Source organism: Ambystoma mexicanum, chromosome 8 (genome assembly GCF_040938575.1).
Source record: "Ambystoma mexicanum isolate Mex_15411 chromosome 8, UKY_AmexF1_1, whole genome shotgun sequence".
In the NCBI taxonomy this organism is placed as follows: Eukaryota; Metazoa; Chordata; class Amphibia; order Caudata; family Ambystomatidae; genus Ambystoma; species Ambystoma mexicanum.
The window spans coordinates 543,779,147-543,801,468 of record NC_090929.1 but is presented as its reverse complement, the minus strand read 5'-3'; the positions used below and the strand labels follow the sequence as shown (position 1 = coordinate 543,801,468).

Below are 22,322 nucleotides of genomic sequence, written 5' to 3'. Positions count from 1 at the left end.
TCACCCTGCTTTCAGCTAGTGGGTGTGGTGCGGCAGTGATATATTTGGAGATTATTCAAATTCAATGATAAAACCAGGGACTTCACCCATTGTAGTATGCATTACAAAACATTTGATATCGTATATTACTGATCGACCCAGTATTATCTTTACCAAGGCAAAGACTTTGAGGAAGATCCTCAGTCCCTCTTTCCTTAAACCTGACCCAATTGGACAGGTAAATTGGCTTACTACAAGCACAAAGCCAGCAGGCTTTTACAAGTGCGGGACATGCAATTTTTGCCATCATGCTTTAGCACCTACAAAAATCTTTAGCTGCCATAATGGACTTCAAACCAAAATATTTGACTTTATTAATTGTCGTACAAAATTTGTTATCTATGGTATCTTATGTGTATGTCAGAAAATGTATATTGGCAGCACGATCAGAGAAGTCCGTTTCAGGATTCGAGAACACCTCAACAATCTTAGTAGCCAGGATATTAGACTTCCTTTAGCTTCCCATTGGCAGAAGCATCATCAACTGGATAATATTAAAGACATCAAATTCATTGGACTCAAACACATCCAACAACATCCGAGAGGTGGTAACAGAGAATTGACCCTACGACAACAGGAAGCAAGAATGATTTGTAAATTACGTTGCCTGTCACTTGGTTTGAACCAAGACCATGAATTGAATGTGTTTCTATAATTTGTACGAATTTAATGCTAAAAAACAGACAATCAAACCCATGCAAACCGATACAGCTTACCGACTATGCCCGAGGCATTTATATTCAGCCTAGTGACCCCACTCTGTGAGAAGTCACTGTTTATATTTGTCCCAACAGCCCAACCGGCAGTTATTTGCATGTCTGCACGCTGATTCGAGCGCACCACATTTATTTTGATTTCTTAATTGAGGTTGATATTTAGCACCAACTATCCAATATCCGCACCTAACATAGGATTAGAATTAGTACGGATTATTTCAGTTTTCTTTTTGTTGATGTCAAAGCTGTACACAGTATTAACATCAAAATATCTATATGTAATTAAGTCGCTGCAAAAATATTGCCGTAAATGAATGAGCTTCCGCATAGGAAGCTTTCCTCAAATGTCTGTTTTATGCATTTCCGGCTTGTAAGGAGTATCCAAGCAACAGGGTCAGATGACTACATCACCTGACCTAACCCGGGAAGGTTACTATAGTAACCCCCGGATTGTGCCGATGCCTTCAGTATTGAGAAACAACCGGCCATTGAGCACATCAACTTTTGGAGCGTATGCCGGTAAGCCAGTTCTACGCCCTAACGATACCAAACGAAAAGCTTATGCAGCACGTTCCTTATAACAAGTGTTTAAATACGTTGTCATATCCATGTTACAGATTACGGCCGAATTTAAAGGCAAGGCACGCTAAAAACGTGCGTTACATTTCAATTATACTGCAACAGCGGCATATCAGTCGAACGACAACTACCTCTTGATTGCAAGACTGGTAATTATAGTTTCCATACTTTTCACAAATTAGATGTTAAACTTACTAGCAATGCAGACTTTTGAACTAAAATATGTGTCATATTATACCAAGTCTTTATAACTTACAGACCCTGTCCAGTCAAGCATGTAGAAATCACTAAATCTCTCAACTACTGAAAGTTGAATCAAGTATTAGGAAACCTCAATCATATTTAAGGTATGGATAGATTCATTTATCCCTATTTTAGGAAATAGAACAATCAATTGCATATATTATCTCTAACGGTATGTTTTTATTTCTTTCTATTTCTCCTTTCTCTCCTGTTTTTTCTTGTTTTTTGACCCACTACCTCTGACGTTGGTTGTTTCGATTTCAAGCCAAGGTTCAATAATTATAGATTAATGCAAATGGTAAACTACATTTGTATGCCCTGAGGACGACCTCTTTGGTTGAAACACGTGTTGGCATGTTTTGGCAAATTCTTGGCTTTTCTTTAATGTGAAATACGCTGCGCAATTGCATATAAATTGTGTGTGTTTTGGCGAATAAGCCTATCTCAAACAATGTGATTCATTCAAGTTTTGGTTTTTGAAGTACTCAACAAATATGCTGCGCAATTGCATATAAATTGTGGGTGTTTTATTGATTGCATATAAATTGCTCTGTGTAATTCATCCAAGTTCAGACTCATTCAACACAATTGATGTGTTACACTTTACCTGTGAATGAACAACTTTGCTCTTTGTTACTAATAAACCAGTAGAATATCTCTGTGATTAATTCCCCATCATTCTTGTTTAAATTTTGCACATCAGTGGCTTTACGTTGGTTACCAAGCGCAGCCTGTGTAGATAGTAATTCACAATAATTTGATATACTTCAAGGTGATAGTGGCAGATCATCTCACTACCTACACGACAGCAGCTCAACCACAATTTTACTTTACTTCCTTTCATGAAAATCCAGTTGTGCGCATTCCTGACTAGGGCTTCACTTCCACATACCGTATTTTCAGGTGCATTACAAAACACGTTCTCCATTATAATCTGTTACAATCTAAAATGTCATTTATATAATCCATAATCCTTATGTTGCACTGAATGAACTAGTTCCTTCTCATTCCTTACAATGTATTGTTTTTGTCATCAGGGATGTCCTTCTGGGATACAAAACTGCTCCACCAGAAACTGTTTGTACCCATAAAACATAGTTAACATTTTCTCACTGCCCCTTTGAATTTGAAAATCATAAACTAACACTGTGTTTGTTAACATATGCAGGCTGCTTTCTCCAGCTTTAGGGAATGGGGCTCCCCAAATAACATTTTGAAATGGGTAAGCATGCATCTTCAACCAGATCTAGAGGTGCCCTTAACAAAACAGCTGGTTAATGGATATTTCCTGGCAATCACTCCGTATCCCAAAAGTGGGGCCAAAGAAACCATGAACACGTGCAAACATTTTAAATATTTGGTTCATGCTCAGTCACCGCCAAGCCCTGTGAAAACCAGGACATGGGACATATTCTATTTACTAAAATGGTTCGGGACCTCGTGCAATTGCATACTTCTCTTTTTGGAACAGTCTGCATGCCACGAAAGTAGCCTATAAGCTTAACGGCACTTCAGAAATGTTTTCAAAATGCAGACGGTTGCCATGTAAAAGGAACAAACAACATAGCTCATGTTCGCGTATAAGGCAGCCTTTTTCAGTACGATTGGACTTTTCTGATGGGTGTAAACTGATAGCATGCAGGTCTGGGCCCTCCAGGTAGTTGGGCGAGCAGAAGCAAAGACTATCCTTAAGTTTGTTGACCACAGGCCTCTCCTAAACTATATTTAGCACTTTACTCTGCAGTGTCCACACTCCAAACCTTGGAGACAGTGGCTCACTGAAATGGCATTTGCCCAAACAAAGCAGCTTGGCCCCAGACCACCACTCAGCTTGTGCAAAGTGTGCTGCAGGACAGGGGTTAATGTGTTCTTCTGTGGAGTGTTCAAAGGGCCTGGACCAAATTGATAGCTTTATGATCCTGCTGGCAGGGTGGTTGCTGTGCAACGGGCCTGCCGATTTGCCTGTCTCTCTCAAATAACTTTCTGTTTCAATAAGTAACGAAAGCAAAACAAAATGGAAAAAAATATAAATCTTTCTTTACACACACAGGCTCTGAACATGGACAACAGCCCTTCTCGCATTGCACATGAGAGGCTTTTTGTCATGCAGAAAGTGTTTATTTTTGTGTAGAAAATAAAAAAAAATGTATTACTAAAGGGCCCAAGCAATACAGCTGTGGCAGAAGATTCCAATTCCATTTTTCACTGGAGCCTCGTGCAGAATGCAGCTTCGCCTCCTTGACATCAGCTTATCTGTTGTGCTCAGTGGGGGTGTTAGCTTACTTGAAAGTGACAGGCAGCTGCATGCAATTTAAACAAAATAGTAAAGTGGTCCGAACTTCACTGTCTGCGTGTGCAGCCCTGAACAAATCTGCTTTGCTGCCTTGCCTGTCGCCCACGTGTTCATCTGTGTAAGGGGAAGCCACTGAAAACAAAATTGCTTTGATGCTGAACACACACGGTAAACCGGTATGTAGAAGGTCAAGGTTATTGTGATTAAATGAGGAGGGTCACGGTAATTATACCGGTATACCGGTGTACCGTTACACCCCTACAGCACACAAGGTCTCGCCCCGGTCCAACACTTACATCAAAGCTCAGCACACAGTGTATACCGAACTGAAGCCGCCAACAGCACACCAACTTTCTCACTCTACTTCTCCCTGTTAATCCGACTAATCCGACCCTGCCCACCGTCTTGTTTACAGATCCGCCTGAGGACCAACTCCTGGTGCCAGTGCACAATATAAATACCTTTAACATTTAACATGAGGAACGTGATTTGACTGTTTGGATTACGTGGAATGTTAAACCAATTGGACACAAACTTCCAATTTCGCAGGTTTTCAAGGATGTTGTAGTTATTTCACAGTTTGCTTAAAGTGAAATTAATTGGTTTTGGCTGTTCGAGAAGTGAAGAGTTGAGTTGAGCATAGTTCGACCCTGCGGGTCTTCACATAGAATCTGTATTCTCGAAGAGACCTGCAAAGCAAGGATAACGTCCTGTTTTTATGTCTAGTTCTAGAGGCTTTGCCGTAGTCCTTCGTCTCGTAGTTCTGAGGGTCTAGTGTTGACTGCTGGTTCGGGTATGTGTCCTTTGTTTGTGTCTAGTGCTGGCGCGGTGGTGGGTGGCGGAGGTTTGCTATTCTTCCGGTGAGGATTTGGCAGGCTCGGCGCTGCTGGACTGCAGGAAGTCAGAGCGACATACCGCGGAGAGTTTGCAGGAGAACGAGGCGGAGAGTGAGCCAGCCCCGCCCATGAGGAACAGAAAGGTGAGGGAAAACGGATGCTGGGGGGCTGACGGGGTACCGGGGCGGAGTGGCGTAAACCGCTAGTGGTGGTAGCAGCTAAGGGCAGAGGTTGACGAGGTACCAGCACAGTGGGTGCGACGGGCAGCCAAAGTAAAGCTGTGACGAACTCGGGTGTGCACAAAATGACCACGTAGGAGGGACCAAGAAGCAATACAGACCGTGGATTCGGGTGGCTGTTTTTATTTTTTTATAGCTGAGGGAATGCATACGGTGCAGATGGAGGTTTAGGGCTCTGTGCACGGGACTTGGGGAAACGAGTGGATACTAAGTGATTTTGGGAATCGTTGGAAATGCAGACACAGTATGATCCGTAGGTACTTAGTTCGAGTAGGGATGGCGAAATGGACCGACGGTGCTGCCTGTGAATTTCAATGTTATGAAGCAGGGATTGGATCCGTCGACTGTTCTGCAAGAGAAAGCTCACGAAGTTAAGGGATCGGTGCAGAGATCAGTGTGCACCTGTATCTGTTAAGGTTTAAATGTTCTAGCTAAAGCACTCAAAATACCAAGTTTTACCAAGTTTGTGTGCCTGCTGGGCATCCGATTTTACCAAAGCAGGTAACATGAGCACTATGGTAATAATTACTGCTATTTACAGTGCCTGCGAACGGCTTAAACGTTAGCAGTCGATGCCGTTTTCAAACGAGACTTTTTTGTATTATTGGCGTTCGTGTGATGGATGGGTGGTAGATGTTACTATAAATACATGTGTAAGTGGGGGACTTTGACGTATGCAGTGGGACGTGACATCACAGGCAGTGAACGTAAATGGAAAGAAATGTGCATGTTTAGTTTTAGGGTGTCTCTTCCAAACGAATGAATTGCAAGGACAAATGAGCATTTACCAAGCTAACAAGTTTTCCTTAAACATTGTTTGGTAAATTTAAAAGGTGCATACCTTTTGCCTTAAAATGTGTAAATTTTTTTTTAATAAAAAGTGGGCGGGGGGATTTCTAAAAAATGTAGCCGTTACAGCAAAGAATCAATAGGAGTTTTATATACCTGGGTTCTAATCGCGGACACAGCTCTCTCTCAATACCAAGTGGCAGCAGCATCTTTAAATTGTTTAAATTAATTTAACTCCTTAACTGCCATGGGTCTGCCCACCCCCTCCTCCTGCCAGTCTTTTTTTGGTGATTTCGGTATGTCTCCATTCAGTCCCTTGTAACTTTTTTTGTTACATGAGAAATCTCGGCAAAATTTGGAATTTTTTCCCCACATGTAGGTGGCCGTAACGCCACCAAGGAATCCTAGTTTGCTGTTGGGGGTGGGGCGGGTGAGAGGAAAATGACCAAAAAGGGATAACATTTTGTTTTTTTTCAGAAAATGCCAATAAAATGATGTACAAAGAAGCCTGTCGTATTTTCCTTGTAAGTGCTAGGGACAAATGGTTTGCTGTGCTGAAACCCCCATTTTCCAGGCTTTCAAGAACTGGTTGAGTGGAAACAAAAAAAGCATATTTTGATATCCTAACCAGCCGTTTTGTGAGAAGTTTGTGATTTTTGGCCTTTTTTTCTCCAACAGGACATGCATGGACGGAATGGAAGAGAAGTGCAAACTTACCCACACTGAACACACACCCTCTAACATGCTAATCATTTCTGCACTGCTGGGAAAGTGCGTTCACAGAAATGACATCTGCATGTACTACGTAGGTCTACCTCACTCGCACAGCAATCATATCCAAGTAATTCCTACAGAAGACATTTCAGTCACACCACACAACATTAGTTCAGGTAAAACAATAAAGAAGGCAGGGTGGTATGAGGTATGTGGTGTTTCTTTGCATGGCAAGCCTCAGGTGGAAGGAGCCGGAATCGCGTTCCTTTCCGATCAATGCCTGAAGCGGCGGGAGCTTCACTGATGTTTTTTTCTAAGGGCGGCGTGAAGTGGAGCGAGCTGCACTAGCATGCTTTTCCAAGACACCCCAAAGGGGAGTGAACCAGAGTAATGTTCCTCCTTCTCTAACGCATGCCTCAAGTGGAGGGAGCTGGAGTGGCATACCTTTCCAAGATACGCCTCAAGTGAAAGGAGCCTGAATTGCGTTCCTTTGCAAGTCACACATTGCGCAGAGGGAGCTCGACTGACATTTTCTTCTAAGGGAGGCCTCAAGTGAAAGGTACGGGAGTTGTGTGCCTTTCCAAGGCAGGCCTCAAGTGGATAAATAAAAGTGAGTTGAAATGCTGTTGGATTTTTATTGAAGGTACACCTCCAGTGCAGGGAGCAGGAGTGCTGTTCCTTTGTAAGGCACGCACAAATTCAGAGCCTATGGGTCCCTTTCAAGGAATGATGGGCATTCCCGGAAATCAGTCCATCTCCCAATACTTTTCCTTTGTTTTATACAAAAGGAAACAAGGCTTTAGGCAGAGGGCTGGCTTGGAAGGGCATTGGGGACAGACAACCAGAGTATCCCTTCTCATTCCTTGTTTTGTAAACACCTTACATTTTCTGTAAGGTTATCTTGATGGCTGTGGCAGAAACATAATCGGCAAAGTGTCAATCTTTCAATCTGGCCACATCTTCTACCTCTGGAAAGGAGGGAGTTTGTACATGGACAATAGTCAGAGATTGTACAACAAAGGTTGTTTTGTGGAGCAGCTGCACCGTACACCACATAAGCGTTGCGCATAGCTACATGCATAATATGTATGGCCAACTTTTTGTACCACATGCGTGACTTGTGTTCAGAATGGTATGGCTGAAGCAATTGGTCTGTTTTTATCTACTCCACCCATTTACTTGTTGTAGTCCAGAATGCAGTTGGGCTTCTCCACTTGCTGAGCCTGCCTGCGCCCAGTCACCAGTGAAGTAATTTCATCATGAATAGTACTACTTCGCATGTGCACATCCCTTCTGTTGCAGAATTTTACTGCCAACAGTTCATCCTGCTGCAATGCCTTACATGCTCCCTTGTCCAACTTCTTACACACAAGTTGACTGGGGAAGCCTTTGCGGTTACTGCGGATTGTACCTCATGCCAGTGTACCCCAAACCACATCTGCAATGAACCCATCCTCAACAAAAAGGTTGAAAAAGGCAATAGGCTGAAACCCATCTGTATTCACTGTGCACCCTGATATACCAGTGAAAGGGGGCAAAACAGGCTGAGCCATTGCTGAAGGCACCCACTGCGATTCATCAGCCATGTCAGGATCTGGCACATTCCTTGCACGTCCTGCATGTCACCTCATTCTGACGGGTCCCTTGCGTGTGGGAAGTGCTGGAAAAGATGCATGTACTCTTTCATCCTCTTCGTCATCAGATGATGATGATGTAGCATCCATCGAAAACTCACTTCCCGAATCAACTTCCTGCTCACCTCACCCTCAGAAGCACTATCTGTTTCAGATTGCACATCCGGCTCTGTGCCTGGCTCCGAGCCGGACTCCATCACTGCAGCGAAAGCCTCTGCACCAGACATTGTTCGACGAGAAGCCATGACACCCTTCACTGCCCAAAGAACAGATAAATAATGAAACGCTAAGTATGTGTGCTTCTTAAAGTTTGGAACCTAGCAGAGTAAGTGGTATTCAATGCCACAGACCTAGACCCCACAAGTACGCCAAAATATCCAGACTATGCTCACAAACTGTAGCAGCCCTCTACAATGTGATGTACTCTCAGCACGCTACAAAAAACAGAGTACTAGTTGTAAACGCGTGAAATGCTGAGGACCAGCTCACAGCTTTCCAACAAGTAGGTAGACTGCTACAACACACCTGCATCTACAACAGAGACAACAAAAAATCTAAGCAAGATGTCATTTTCAGCTATACATTACACAAATACAAGTGTGGGGGACGAGGATGGAACCCACAGTACCAATTCAGAGACAGCCAACGTGCGTTGGAACCTCCCCATCTCCACGGAGAGGTGGATGGAAAATGGAGGAGAGAAGCAACCATGTAATGTATTAGTGATTGGGTGAGGTGAAAAGGCAGAGACGATCTAGACGCAGACAGTGAAGATAAGAAAAGTACATAGCAGGCCATTCCACACAATTGCTGGCACACTTTTGACAAACCCCCCTGCTCATTCACATAGGGTTCTGTGTTAGAAGGGGGAATGTCACAAGGACGGAACTACTGCAAGGGCCAGCAAGTGGAATTAGGCTGCTAAAAGTGGTGATGGTTTGCAAAGAAATAAGCAGCACCGACATATTGAATAAATTGACATGCAATGAACACAACGTACTAATCAAGTGCTAGGAAGTCAGTCTCACTGTCAACATATTTACCAATTTTATTACCATGCCACACAATGCAGTAAGTCATCAGTTACTGGGCTCCCCCGCAACATAGCGTCTGGGCAAATGTCAAAATGTCTGCAATGAAAATGTCCATGTCTCTTTTTGAAAGGTGCACCCCGTCTCTCTCGGTGAAACATCAGTTCACCTTTGGTGAAGCCATGGTGATTGTCCAAATTGTATCATTACCCTTTGTCAGTCTTGCCAGCTCGCCATTAAGTTTCCTCACTGAGGCGTTGATGGCCCTTACCTTCCCTGGAGTTCTCCAATCCCTCCTGGGAATCATCTGGGACCAGGCCACCACAGTGTTTGGAAATCTCTCTGATATTTATTCCAGTTCTGCCATCATTAGCTCCCATACCCCTTTCCGTCCCATAGACGCCAAATCATTTCCTCCCAGGTGCACCACTATAAGGTTGGGGGGGCACATCTCTTTTTGCCTGGGCATCGCTGATGCTGCCTCTGAGCTGCCGAAGGTGCGTTCCCCCGACACCAAACCAGTGGACCGAGAGAGCATCCGTTCGAGACCCAGATGTGGTTGCCCCTCTGAAATGTCCTGCAGCCCTTTGGATGAAAGAGTGGCCGACAATCCACACAACCCTTATCCTCACTAGGAAATGGAAACCAGAAAACCCCCATCAATATAGCCAGACATACAGTTTATCAATTAGCACAACTATTGCTTCAACACATGTTTCTTGCAACAATCCCAGACACACACTTCCAATGGCACAGTTGTGCTGGCACAATTATCAGTGTAGGTTTCTGTTCCTGTGGCCCACTGATGGTACTGCACAGTGGTAAGGTGACTTGCACATACTACACTGTGATACTTTGGCAGGGTGACTATTCCGACAGAGCAAATTAACTCCACAGCAAGTGTGCATTGTATGCTCTCTGAATATAGGCACCCTGACAAAATGTGCACCAATCGTCACAAGTGGATTACAATTTTGGACAGTTTCATTGTGAGAGTTTCGGCCAAAGCTCCAGGACTACTCGTGAACTTGGGTGCAGTTGACCAACAAGGCAGAGAGGCGCCCAAAGTCACACATCAACCCCGGCCATCCTAGACCTCTGGCTGGCCAGCGCTATAGCTTCCCCTCCAGGAAGTGACGGGGACCCTTCCGGGGCTTACTGCAACCACTGCTGAACTTGGGGGACGAAAGACCCACATGGGAGACCGGCGCCCAAGGCCAGCGGAATCACCCCCGACTGTCCTGGCCCTCTGGCTGGTTGCAGCTTTGCCCCCCCCCGCCTAAGGATGAGGACCCTGGCAGGGCTCACTGGGACCACTGCTGGACTTGGACGACACAAATGGTGACTGTTCCAATAAAAGGAAAGAGCTCCATACCAAGTGTGCATTGCATGCTCAGAAGAAATGACCATCTGCATTACTAGCGCAAACATATTTCAGAAAGTGGTGTTAATTATGTTTACTACATTTTGTTTTCTACAAAACAGCCAACTTCCTCTATTCAGGCCCCACCCATCATTCCCTACATGACCCCCCCCCCCCCACCCATACCACTGACACTACAGCAACAGTGCCTCCCACCACAGTAACCATCCTCCCCCGCATTAGAATGCATACTAATAAAAGGAAATTTCATACTACTTAAGTCAGCGAAAGCTTTCGATTATCCACAACTGAATTACAATCGCTACTTGGCCCACCAATAATACATGCAAACTTTCAGGCTGCTATCTGCAAACTTTTTGATTCCTTTAACCAGATACATGGCACATCCCAGTCATCTACCACCACGGAAGGGTGAACTGCACACTGATAGGAAATGGGAATAAGACCAAAGGGCGTATGGAAACCCCACCGCTACGTAAACATTGTGCAGATGGCATATTGGCAAACTGCCCTCCCACGGGTACAGCACTTTTCAGCTGGTCTGGGGGGCAATTCGTAGCCTGCCCCTGCAAGTGTGTCCCAGACCCACACAATACATTCCCCAAGCACCCACTCCTGCTCACACCACCAACGCTCCAGTCACAGTTCCCACCCACCCCACTAACAATCCACCCCCAGCGTAAAATACAATGTTGAAAAAACACGAATTCCATACTTGCATAACACAGGAGAAGCTTGAACTGTACAAGACCTGTAAAAGGGGGGGAAAAAAACCCACATATATTATCAGTGTCAGTCCAGCAAAAATCAACCCACACTCCCATCATCAACTTCCACTACTGAGCACGGGGGGGTACTCGCAACATTCATTCCTTCAAAACGCCCAATGCCCACTTACTATGGTGATCACTTCCCCTGTCCGAACACTGTGCACAGGAAGTAAGCGCCACACCAATGTGCTGTGCCGTTACTAGGCGCAGATCCAGCGATCCACACCCAACACTGCACTTGGTTTCCTTGCAAAGCAGCCAGCCCCCTTCCATTCATCATCCCTGGTGTCTAGTGCGCCACCCAATCCCCCCCAACACCAACAGAAAAAAACCAAAGAGTTTTGTTTTGCCCCTTCGCCATGGGGCATATAGGCACTCTAATGTGCCCATCTTCACCCAGGGTGGTCAAAACGCACTGCCCCATGCTTTGGGGGCCCTGTGTCAACTTTTCTACTGCCCTGCTCCCTGCCATCCCAATTAGTTAGGGGGCATCTCAAGTAGCCCTCCGTAGCATCACATGGGGGATCTGCCCACAGGGAGGGCTGCATGAGATTTCCCCCTCCATTTTGGGTGCGGGTAGAGGGACACCCCCTTTTCATGACACACATTTTTTTTTTGTCACTTACCTAGGAGCAGATGGGCACATTAGTGTGCCAATCTGCCCCCAGGGTGCCCAAAACATACTGCCCCATCTATTGGGGGGCCTGTCTGAAGTTTTCTGGTGGTCCTCAACCCTGCACCCCAAATGGATGGGGGGGGCATCTCATGTAATCCTCCTTGTGGGTAGACGCCCCTTCCTAGGGGCAGAATGTGCCCCAGGGAGGGCTATATTAGGTGCCCCCCATCCACTTGGGGTTGAGGTGAGAGGGCTACCCTCCTTTCATTGAAAATTCTCCTGGTGGTCTAGTGGCCCCTCACCCCCCCCCAAAACAACCTAGGTTTTTTTTCCTTCTGGTTTGGGCCCCTCCCTAGGGGCAGATGGGCCTAAACCAGAGGCGCCATCCTTTGGGGGCCCTGTCCACGCTTTTTTAGCAGCCCTCTTCCCCCCACCCCAAATGGATGGGGGGGCATCTCATGGAATCCTGCCTGGGGACAGAAATCTGCCCCTAGGGAGGGCAACATGAGGTGCCCCCCATCCGCTTGGGGAGGGGGATGTTCACCCCCTTTCACTAGAAATTCTCCTGGTGGTCTAGTGGGTCCTCCCACCCCCCACAATCCACTCATGTTAACATTTAAAAAGTTTTTTTGGGCCCTTCTCATGGGGGCAGATGGGCACCCATCTTCCCTAGGGAGACACAAACCTGCAGCCCCATGTATTGGGGGATGGGGGAGAGGGCTGCTTACTATGTAAGCAGCCCCCTCACCCCCCCCCATCACAAACACATCCATGGTGGTCTAGTGGCATTGCTGGCCGCGGATTGAGCACTCTGCGCCGAATATGGGACCAGCAATGCTTCAAAAAAGGTGGTGTTGGAAAGGGGAGAGTCTACCCCCCCCCCTTTCCAAGGACACCTCCCTCGATCGCAACGGGTCAATAACACCGGAGATCGAGGGAGAAGGACACTCGCCTTCTCTGTTCACCGCGGGAGCCGAAAATGGGTGTGGCAGTGAATTTACTTTGTTTCATGTCAGTGTGCGTTACGCACGCCAACGTGAAACTGAAAGAAATCCAACCCCCATGCCGTGAGGAGGAACCTCCCCCTCACATACCAGGTGGGTTGGATTAAGTTTTGTGCGATCGGATCGCACAAAACAGAATGCCAAAAAGGACAAGCCTTCTCGACCTTGGTAATGCAAACGTAAAGAAGGACGAGATAGCTCGTCCTTGGCATTTAACAGGTTAAAACACACATGGAGGACGACATACACTCTCTGAAAAAAGTGGCTGTGCACCTTGCGTGTTCCTCGACTTAAGCCCTGCACCGGTGCAAGGTGGTAGCCTTTTTGTATTTATTTAGCTTTTGTTGAACGCGCCTAACCCGTGGGTATCTGCTCTGATTACTTAACTTTAATCTTCATTACTCCTGGTCCTCCCCTTCCTGGTCACAGTACTTACCTCATGAGGCCCCTGCCTCCAGCACAGGACCTTCTTTTATTTCTTATATCCCCTATAGCTCCTCCCCTCAACCCACATCACCAAGTTTATAGAACCAAGCCATAGCATGGGACCTTCCCCGTAGGCAGGGAGAGGAGGGTTGTCAGTACTGTGACGTGAAGAGTAGGACTGGGAGTAATGACAATTGCCGGTAAGTAATAAGAGCTTTACCTCCACGTCCGCTCTTCCTCGTCCTAGTACTTATCTCATGTGGCATACCATAGCAGCAACGGGGAAAAAGGTCCCAATGCGTCAGAGCCAGAAAAGTGCAGAACAAAACTCGCACCTTTTTAATAAGTCAAAACCCCAACTCTGAAGGAACCATCCCCAGAGAGGGAGACCTTCAAAGAAAGCGCTCAGGACTGCCCATGTGGCAGCCCTACAAACCATCAACAGGAAGCCTGCCCAGGAAGCAGCCAAACCCCTGGGCAGTCCCACCACTGGAAAAAAACAGCCAGAGACGACCGACCACCAGCCCCCCCCCAAACCATCAGGACTCTAGGGCCGGTGCCGGAAGAGAAGAGTGCTGAGGATCATGCTCCCCGAAAAGAGCGGAAGAGGAACCAGGGAAAGACCAGCCGGTCCCCGCACCCGAAGACTTCTCGACCACCGAGGTAGACATCTGCTTAATTTGTCAGCACGATACACCTTATGCACCCTATCTGCCAGTGAATCACCAAAAAGTTTGGACCCATCAAAAGGAAGTCCAAGGGCAGCCACCTTCTGTGAACTATCTGTATCCCAATCGCGCGGATGCACATGCCCCCGGGCTGACACACCAGCACCATGGCCTTGGCTGATCCACGCACTCCATCAAACGCCAGATCATACACAAATTCCACCTGCCGGTGGATCTCTGTCAGCAGAAGGCTAATCAGAACCCACACCTGCAGCCTTTTTCAATTTCCTGAAAACACTTAGCACCATTTCTGGCGTGTAGGAACCATAGAGATCATCCCTGAGGGCCAGATGTGGCCCAGCATGAACCGTCTTCAGGCTGGAATTAACCCTAGAGTCCACTGGATCCCGGAAAGCTGCTGTCACGACTCGCTCCCTTCGCTCCCGTTCCCACCACTTGGGGGCATGAATTGGGGTTTATTCCCTACTGGACCTTTCCTCCGAACCTTATGCTACAGTGCTATGATGAATTGGGAGCGCTAAATCCCTATTTTCCAAGCTACTTCCCTTCCGGATCCATTCCAGGTTTTTGGCAGCCAGCATGCTTCTTTAACCAAATGACTATGCTTCCCAGAATGCCTGGCCCACTGCTCCACCTCCACCCTTGCAGGACAAGGTTGGGTGGAGGATAGGTAACAGCTGTGGCTGCAGGTGCAGCAATCAGCACACCTGAGGCGTGTGCTCGTTAAGCAGCTTTAAAAGCCTCAGTCTTACTTCAGTCCAGCGCTGGTCATCGTTTGCAGTGTTCCTGTTGTGACTAGTCCCTTGTTCCTTGCCTTTGTACCTAGTTCCTAGTTCCTGTCTTCTTGTTCCTCCGCCCTGAATCTCGGATTCATGCGCTAATTGATTTCTGCTCCCTTGATTCCCTTTTTGTCTTCCTCTGTTTGCAGGCAGCATTTCTCAGTGCTTTCCCCTTTTAGTTGCAGCCCAGTTTGTCTGTGTTCTATATTTCTTTGACTCTGTCCTTTGCTGCTGTAAGCCCGTATGCCTTAGCCTTCCTCTTAGATTAGCTTCCTGTCTTTTCCTTGGAGGGGTAGGGAGAAGTTTGCATTGGTTATTTCGTTTTTCCCTGCTCCTGATCCTTACTTTCCATTGGGATCCATTCCATGTTTTCCATTGCACTTCTGCATTTATTTCCCATTTGATTATTAGGTGTGGTGTGCTGTTGTAGCTAGCTCCTGTGTGAATGCTTATGTTTTCCTCACTAATTTGTAATCACTATTCCAACTTAGGTATTTAGTTTTCCTCCCATTGCTGTTATAGCCTTTCTGGGTCCCAGTTTCATCAACAGGATTCGTGGGCTAGCTGACATTCAAGAGGTTTATCTCGTCCTCGTGAGTACTGTTCTTTAGTTCCCTTATTTAATACCATCAAGAGTGTTAGTTCACAGATCCTGTCATTGCTTGCCCTCCACGTGGGTTTAGCGCTGTCAGTACCTGTAACAGCAATTGGGGGTAAGGCGCTTGCCGACTTTCCTCGCGGTCAGGTGCTTAACCCACATCCCTTTTCAAATATTGGTTTTGTTGTCACACTCTATTTGCACTCAGGGGTTCTAGCATACACGAGTCGTTGTTCCTGTGTGCACGTAGTTTAATTCGAAGCTATTCACTGTGTGATTTAGTGCACATTTCCCTTGCCATATTCGCTGCCTTTGTTCTCGCCTGACTAATCCTGACAGAATGACCAGCCCAAAATTCCCATTGAATATGGCAAGTTTAAGAAAGAAAGGCAGCAAGGCCTCTAACAAGTTTGTACAGAAAGCTTCCCCTACATTTACCTGTGACAATCAAATCACTAGTCCTGACTTAAATGAACTCCTTGTCACGAATGGGCATTTACGTGCAAAGTATTTTTCCCATAGGATGGCACATCCTACATTGCCTGATCCTCGTTCTATCTTTTGTTTTGATCCCGATTCTATGTCAGCGCAAGCCTTAGCCGCAGAAAACAACACACTGTTAGACTTATTATACAAGATTACCTCTGTTGTTGAACCCCATGATTCCAGTTGTGCTTCACCTCAGATAGAACAGTTTCATGGTACAAACATAAAGAATGGAGGGGTTCCTTGCATAACCTCTGTTTTCTACCCTCAGTCTAAAGCATACTCCTTTGCACAGGTACATACTGTAGTCCCTAATGCCAAGAGGTCTAATGTCAATAGTCTGCTTAAGGGAAACACAGACCAAGTTGGTAAGAGAAACTATAAATCACAGAACCTGCAAGCAGTAGAGGACAATGTACAATCGGTGCACATCCAGATTGCTAGTGCAGGATCCAGCCCTGATGCCACTGTGCCTCCCCCTGTGCCTACTGATAGTGATGTACAGTTAATGCAGGGCATGCTAAGAGCTAAGCTTGAGGAGTTAAGACAAGAATTCATTTCTTTACAAAAGGAGAATAAAACCTTGCACTCTTTACTGAATACACCTCAGACTTTATCTGTTGATGTTGAGGAAGTGAACACTGTTCAGCCCCTGAGTGCAGAGACTTTGGTAAACCATGATATTTGTCAATATGTTAGATCTATTGGGAGTGAAGGTCTTTCGTCTAGCACAGCGCTTAATCTTGGCACAGTTTCTAACAATTGTTCTGCTGTTTGTCAGGGATTGCAGTTAGCTGAAGATTTACAAGCCACTCCTTTACCTAAAATTTCCTGTGTAGCAGTTTGTCATAATTCTGAGCTAGCACACATACAAGCTTCTGATTTCCAAACACAATCCACAATGGTGGCATACACAGATTCAGTCACTACAGTAGGCTTAGGCCCTGCTCTTGATACAGCTGCTGAGACTGAAGTAGATGTTAAAGCTGATGTGGAAAACGATGTTACCTCTGGGTTCACTCTTCCTTCTGCCAATTCTGATCAATACGAACAGTCAGAGACAGTACAGATTTCATGTTCTGATGGACTCATTCCACAGTATACAGAACCAAAGAACCGGCAGGCGATTCCTGAACTGTTGATTGTTAATCTGCCTCTTTCAGAAGCTAAGACAGAGGAATGGACAATTGACGAAATCCTGATTAACAGAGACTTTAATTCCACTGGTTGATTTTGACTTCTACAAAGAAAGAGACTCTGTGTCACCCACTAAAGAAAGGGACTGCAAGGGTACAGCTCAGTCTTTGGTTACTGGTGCCAAGGAGTCTACTGCCCTAAAGGTGCCCTCCATTCCTGAGCCACCAATGTGTCTGTCAACTTCTGAGACTTCTGTCTGTCCTCCTACAACCATTGACTCTTCTATGATCCAATCCACAGCCCTGCAGTCATCTTTGGCACACGTGTCTTCAATCAATGAACCGCTGCCATGTCTGCCATTTACTCAAGAGCCAGTCCCAAAGACCTGGACATGTTTGTATCCAGCAACAGAGATTGCTTCAGCTTGCATGCCTTCAGCCTCAAGGTTTCCCCTGGCCTGCCTGTCTTCAGCTACAGTGACTCATCCTGCAGATCATCCTTCAGCTTTAGAGCCTCCGGTAGTCCATCAAAAGTGCATGTCTTCAGTCCCGGAGTATACTGAGTATTTGCCTTCAGTTCATGAGACGCCTGTATCCTGCTTAGCCTCGCTGCCAATATCAGAGGTATACCTGTCTACACCATCAGATCCTGCTGTATTTTCTTCTGCTCCAGCGATTCCTCCTGAATCCCAACCATTTACTGTTGATGAACGTCTAGCTTGCCTTTCTTTTGCTTCAGGAGGAGCATCAGAATGCCTGCCTTTTCCACAAGACGATTCTCCCAACTGCTTCACTTTAGCATCAGAGCCTCATAAAAATGCAGCATCAGAGTTTGAGACTTTTGCCAGCTCCCGCTTCAGAGTCATCAAGCTGGACCAAGTGGTGAGTCAGAACCACTCACCTGGGTGTACACAGGGGGTGGTGCAGACCGGCGTATTACCTACAGGACTTGTGCAACAGAATTCCGCCAAGAAGCACCAGTTGGGTGCTAGTAGCCAAAGGAAGGGAATGACTGCTGCAGTTCAAAATGTGTCTGTTATTGCTCCTTCTGCGAGTGTCTGAAATACCAAGTACTGCGTCTATCACTCCTATCAGTATGCCAAACGTCCCTGCTGTTGTATCCCACGTGCAACAAGGTGGTTACACGACTGTCACCAGGAGTACCACCCTTGTACAACCCATTGGACTTTCAGGTCTCCAAGGCGTAGAACATGTGCAGTCAAACCTTAGTCACTTTCAACCACAAGCCTTTTCCCAGATGGATGACAGAAGAAAATCTGAACCTCTACCTCAGCCGCCACCTTCTCTAATGGCTGAACATAAACCTTTCCTGAAGCCAGCAATTTCCTCACCTCCCGCATGTCCACTCTTGGCAGAAAGGCTAACAGGGCTTCTACCATTGTCTAAGGCATGTTGCACCAGCCTGCCTCCCTCCTCAAAGACTTACAAGGGTCCACTCCCAGTGACTGAGCTTCCTGGACCTTCCAACTCTGCTTCAGGTCCTGCAAGTCCTTCATGCCTTTCTTCGAACCATGAGTCTCTTCCTCACCAGAAGCCACCGTTTCCATCAGTACCACCTCCAAAGACAAAGCACTCCTATCATGGAAGTCCATCTGCCTTTGCCCACAGGCCACCATTTCCATCAGTGCCACCTCCAAAGAAAAAGCACTCCCATCATGGAAAGAAGATGTCTCGTGCGGGTGGCGGGCACCCGAAGACGGCCGTAGGAGGGGGTATACTGTCACGACTCGCTCCCTTCGCTCCCGTTCCCACCACTTGGGGGCATGAATTGGGGTTTATTCCCTACTGGACCTTTCCTCCGAACCTTATGCTACAGTGCTATGATGAATTGGGAGCGCTAAATCCCTATTTTCCAAGCTACTTCCCTTCCGGATCCATTCCAGGTTTTTGGCAGCCAGCATGCTTCTTTAACCAAATGACTATGCTTCCCAGAATGCCTGGCCCACTGCTCCACCTCCACCCTTGCAGGACAAGGTTGGGTGGAGGATAGGTAACAGCTGTGGCTGCAGGTGCAGCAATCAGCACACCTGAGGCGTGTGCTCGTTAAGCAGCTTTAAAAGCCTCAGTCTTACTTCAGTCCAGCGCTGGTCATCGTTTGCAGTGTTCCTGTTGTGACTAGTTCCTTGCCTTTGTACCTAGTTCCTAGTTCCTGTCTTCTTGTTCCTCCGCCCTGAATCTCGGATTCATGCGCTAATTGATTTCTGCTCCCTTGATTCCCTTTTTGTCTTCCTCTGTTTGCAGGCAGCATTTCTCAGTGCTTTCCCCTTTTAGTTGCAGCCCAGTTTGTCTGTGTTCTATATTTCTTTGACTCTGTCCTTTGCTGCTGTAAACCCGTATGCCTTAGCCTTCCTCTTAGATTAGCTTCCTGTCTTTTCCTTGGAGGGGTAGGGAGAAGTTTGCATTGGTTATTTCGTTTTTCCCTGCTCCTGATCCTTACTTTCCATTGGGATCCATTCCATGTTTTCCATTGCACTTCTGCATTTATTTCCCATTTGATTATTAGGTGTGGTGTGCTGTTGTAGCTAGCTCCTGTGTGAATGCTTATGTTTTCCTCACTAATTTGTAATCACTATTCCAACTTAGGTATTTAGTTTTCCTTCCATTGCTGTTATAGCCTTTCTGGGTCCCAGTTTCATCAACAGGATTCGTGGGCTAGCTGACATTCAAGAGGTTTATCTCGTCCTCGTGAGTACTGTTCTTTAGTTCCCTTATTTAATACCATCAAAAGTGTTAGTTCACAGATCCTGTCATTGCTTGCCCTCCACGTGGGTTTAGCGCTGTCAGTACCTGTAACAGCAATTGGGGGTAAGGCGCTTGCCGACTTTCCTCGCGGTCAGGTGCTTAACCCACATCCCTTTTCAAATATTGGTTTTGTTGTCACACTCTATTTGCACTCCGGGGTTCTAGCATACATGAGTCGTTGTTCCTGTGTGCACGTAGTTTAATTCGAAGCTATTCACTGTGTGATTTAGTGCACATTTCCCTTGCCATATTCGCTGCCTTTGTTCTCGCCTGACTAATCCTGACAGCTGCCTTCTTGGCTGACATAGAGGAGCGACCCACCAGGCTGGCGAGGATAACATCAACCTCAACCTGATCTCAAAGCAAAGTCTTGCCCCCTTTTAACGAGTAGAACTTGGCCATAAAGCGGGGCATAGCAATCTTCTCAGGGACACGCCATTCCCGAAGTATTTTATTCCAGACATACGAAACCAATGGCAATCCCATCCTTGGGGTGTGCCTATACTGGAGGATAGAAGGGTCAGCCCCCTCCACTGGAACCAGGGGCGCAGAGAACCTCATGCAGTCCCAAACTTGAGCAAGCACCTCCTCCACTCCTGCCCTGTCCAGATATTTCCCTTCAGCATCAGCCAATGAGGAACTAGAAGAAGCCGAGGACTTGGAGCCAGAAGAAGACGACAAAGAGGAAGACGGGCACTGTCGCTTGCGGCCATACGCATGGCTGTGAGTCTCTCCAGAAAGATGCTTTAGCAGGCTCTCCAATTCCTTCCTGGTCAAGGAAAAACGTTTTGACTTCTTCCTCCTCCTGAGTGGTTCAGGTGAAGTGGAAGATGAGGAAGAAGACAGGACAAGGTGCTTGAGCTTTCCAGAATGTTTACCCATTGCGTCAAAAACACACAGATCATGACCTTGCCAACCACACGTTTAAACTGGAGGCCAGGAGAACTCCCACCAATGGTAAAATGCAAATTTATCTCTTGGGAACCGTTACGTTCCATAGCCCATTGAGAGCGAAACGTGCACCGCCAGAGGCGGAGCCCAGCTGCCCCCGGAGAGGAACCTTGGGGAAACAACTTCAAAAGGAGCTGTGTAAGAAGAAATCATTTTCAAACTATGATCCGAGAGATGGCTTGAACCCTGCATGCAGTTACTGGTGGACCCAAGCTCTACCCATTGAGCCATTGGGACAAACCCCCCCCACCCCATCTTCTTCCTGTGCCCTGCAGGACCCGGATTGTAATGCTCACGCACCGGAGCCCAGCAAAGAACCGAGCGAGGCAATCCCGCTCAACCGGGACCGCAAGCCCCGCAGGGAGCCCAGGAGCAGCGCTCCACCTGAGGGAGCCGAAGGCCCGCCACACAGCCCACCAGGGGGCCAGCAATCATTTTCCCAGGAGCTCTGCACTGGGAAAAGTCCTACCTGCCAGAGGCAGGAAAAATTTTACTGGGTGACGTCGGTTGAGGGGAGGAGTTACAGGGAATATAATAAATAAGACAGTCCTGTGTCAGAGGCAGGCGCCTCATCAGCTAAGTACTGGGGGGAGGAAGAGTGGACGTGGAGGTAATGGGCGCTGGAAAGCAGGTAATACAATTTACAAGTTTTAGCACAGGCAACAATGGTGGACATAGGCTTGACATGTAGCCAGATTGAACGTATGTACAGCCAATAGAAATTTACAGACGCAGTGATCCCATAAGTATTAGTAGATATAGTAATCGTAGACGGCAATGGGGCTGCAGAATCGTATCTTTGGGGAGTGGGTAGAGGGGTACCTTCAGAGACTTTGTTTTAGTCGGGGAGCTTATTTATATGGTGCCCCATTCCCATGTTCTCAAATGATTGTGTTTGGGAGCTAATGTACAATTAAGCAGGCACTATGTAACAGCGCCACGATTCCCGAGGGCTGACTGTGCGCTTTTTAAATGTAAAAAATAAAATAAATTAGTGACCTTGCGCAAAAACAGGTTTGCTGTGCTGCATGGTTTTATTCATCAGTTCGTCGTTCATGATGCATATCCAGCTGCATTGTACCATAATGACATGTAAGGCTGCGTGTCGTTGAGTTGTCGGTGGGCAGTGTGAAGGGAGGTCCCAGAAAACTGACTAGGTGTTGTGGTCCCTGAATTTTTGTCATGACATATTGTAACCTGACATAGCATACTCTAGCCTACAACATACCTTGACGTAGACCTCCAGCAAAAAATATAGCTTGCTAAATGCAACGTACTCCAACTGAAGACAAATGTTTTCACTAAATGTGTCTTAATACAACACAACCGCACCAACACAACTCTTCCACTCCTTGAAAACCACTTTGGCACATGCCAAAATCAACAATCCAAATAACGTTTGCAAACTGGAGCGCAAATTAACCACTACTCTAGAGAAGTCATAAAGTAGTTTGAACTTGCACACTACAGATAGCCTTTTTTTATCCTTTCAGATCTGCTCAAGGCAACGTTGCAACAAAGCATTCTTGCCATGCCCAGTGTTAGTACCCTAGCCCACCACTTAAAGACTCTGAAGGCCCAAGAAACCTTTTTAAAAAGGGAGGTGT

General features: G+C 46.6%; 1 protein-coding gene and 1 long non-coding RNA gene across 2 annotated transcripts in view; both read left to right on the top strand.

Annotated features, from left to right (window-relative positions):
• Nucleotides 1-232: 232 nt before the first annotated feature.
• On the top strand, nt 233-2,234 carry LOC138472208 (uncharacterized). The gene is made up of 2 exons (XR_011268572.1): nt 233-1,483; nt 1,593-2,234. It is a non-coding gene; the product is annotated as an uncharacterized lncRNA (long non-coding RNA).
• Nucleotides 2,235-4,643: 2,409 nt separating this feature from the next.
• C8H1orf174 (chromosome 8 C1orf174 homolog) overlaps nt 4,644-22,322 on the top strand; it is a 342,838-nt gene continuing 325,159 nt past the window's right edge. The window contains exon 1 of the mRNA XM_069610261.1: nt 4,644-4,849. Coding sequence (XP_069466362.1) covers nt 4,835-4,849 — 15 coding nt within the window. The 5' untranslated portion in view covers nt 4,644-4,834. The remainder of the gene's footprint in view (nt 4,850-22,322) is intronic.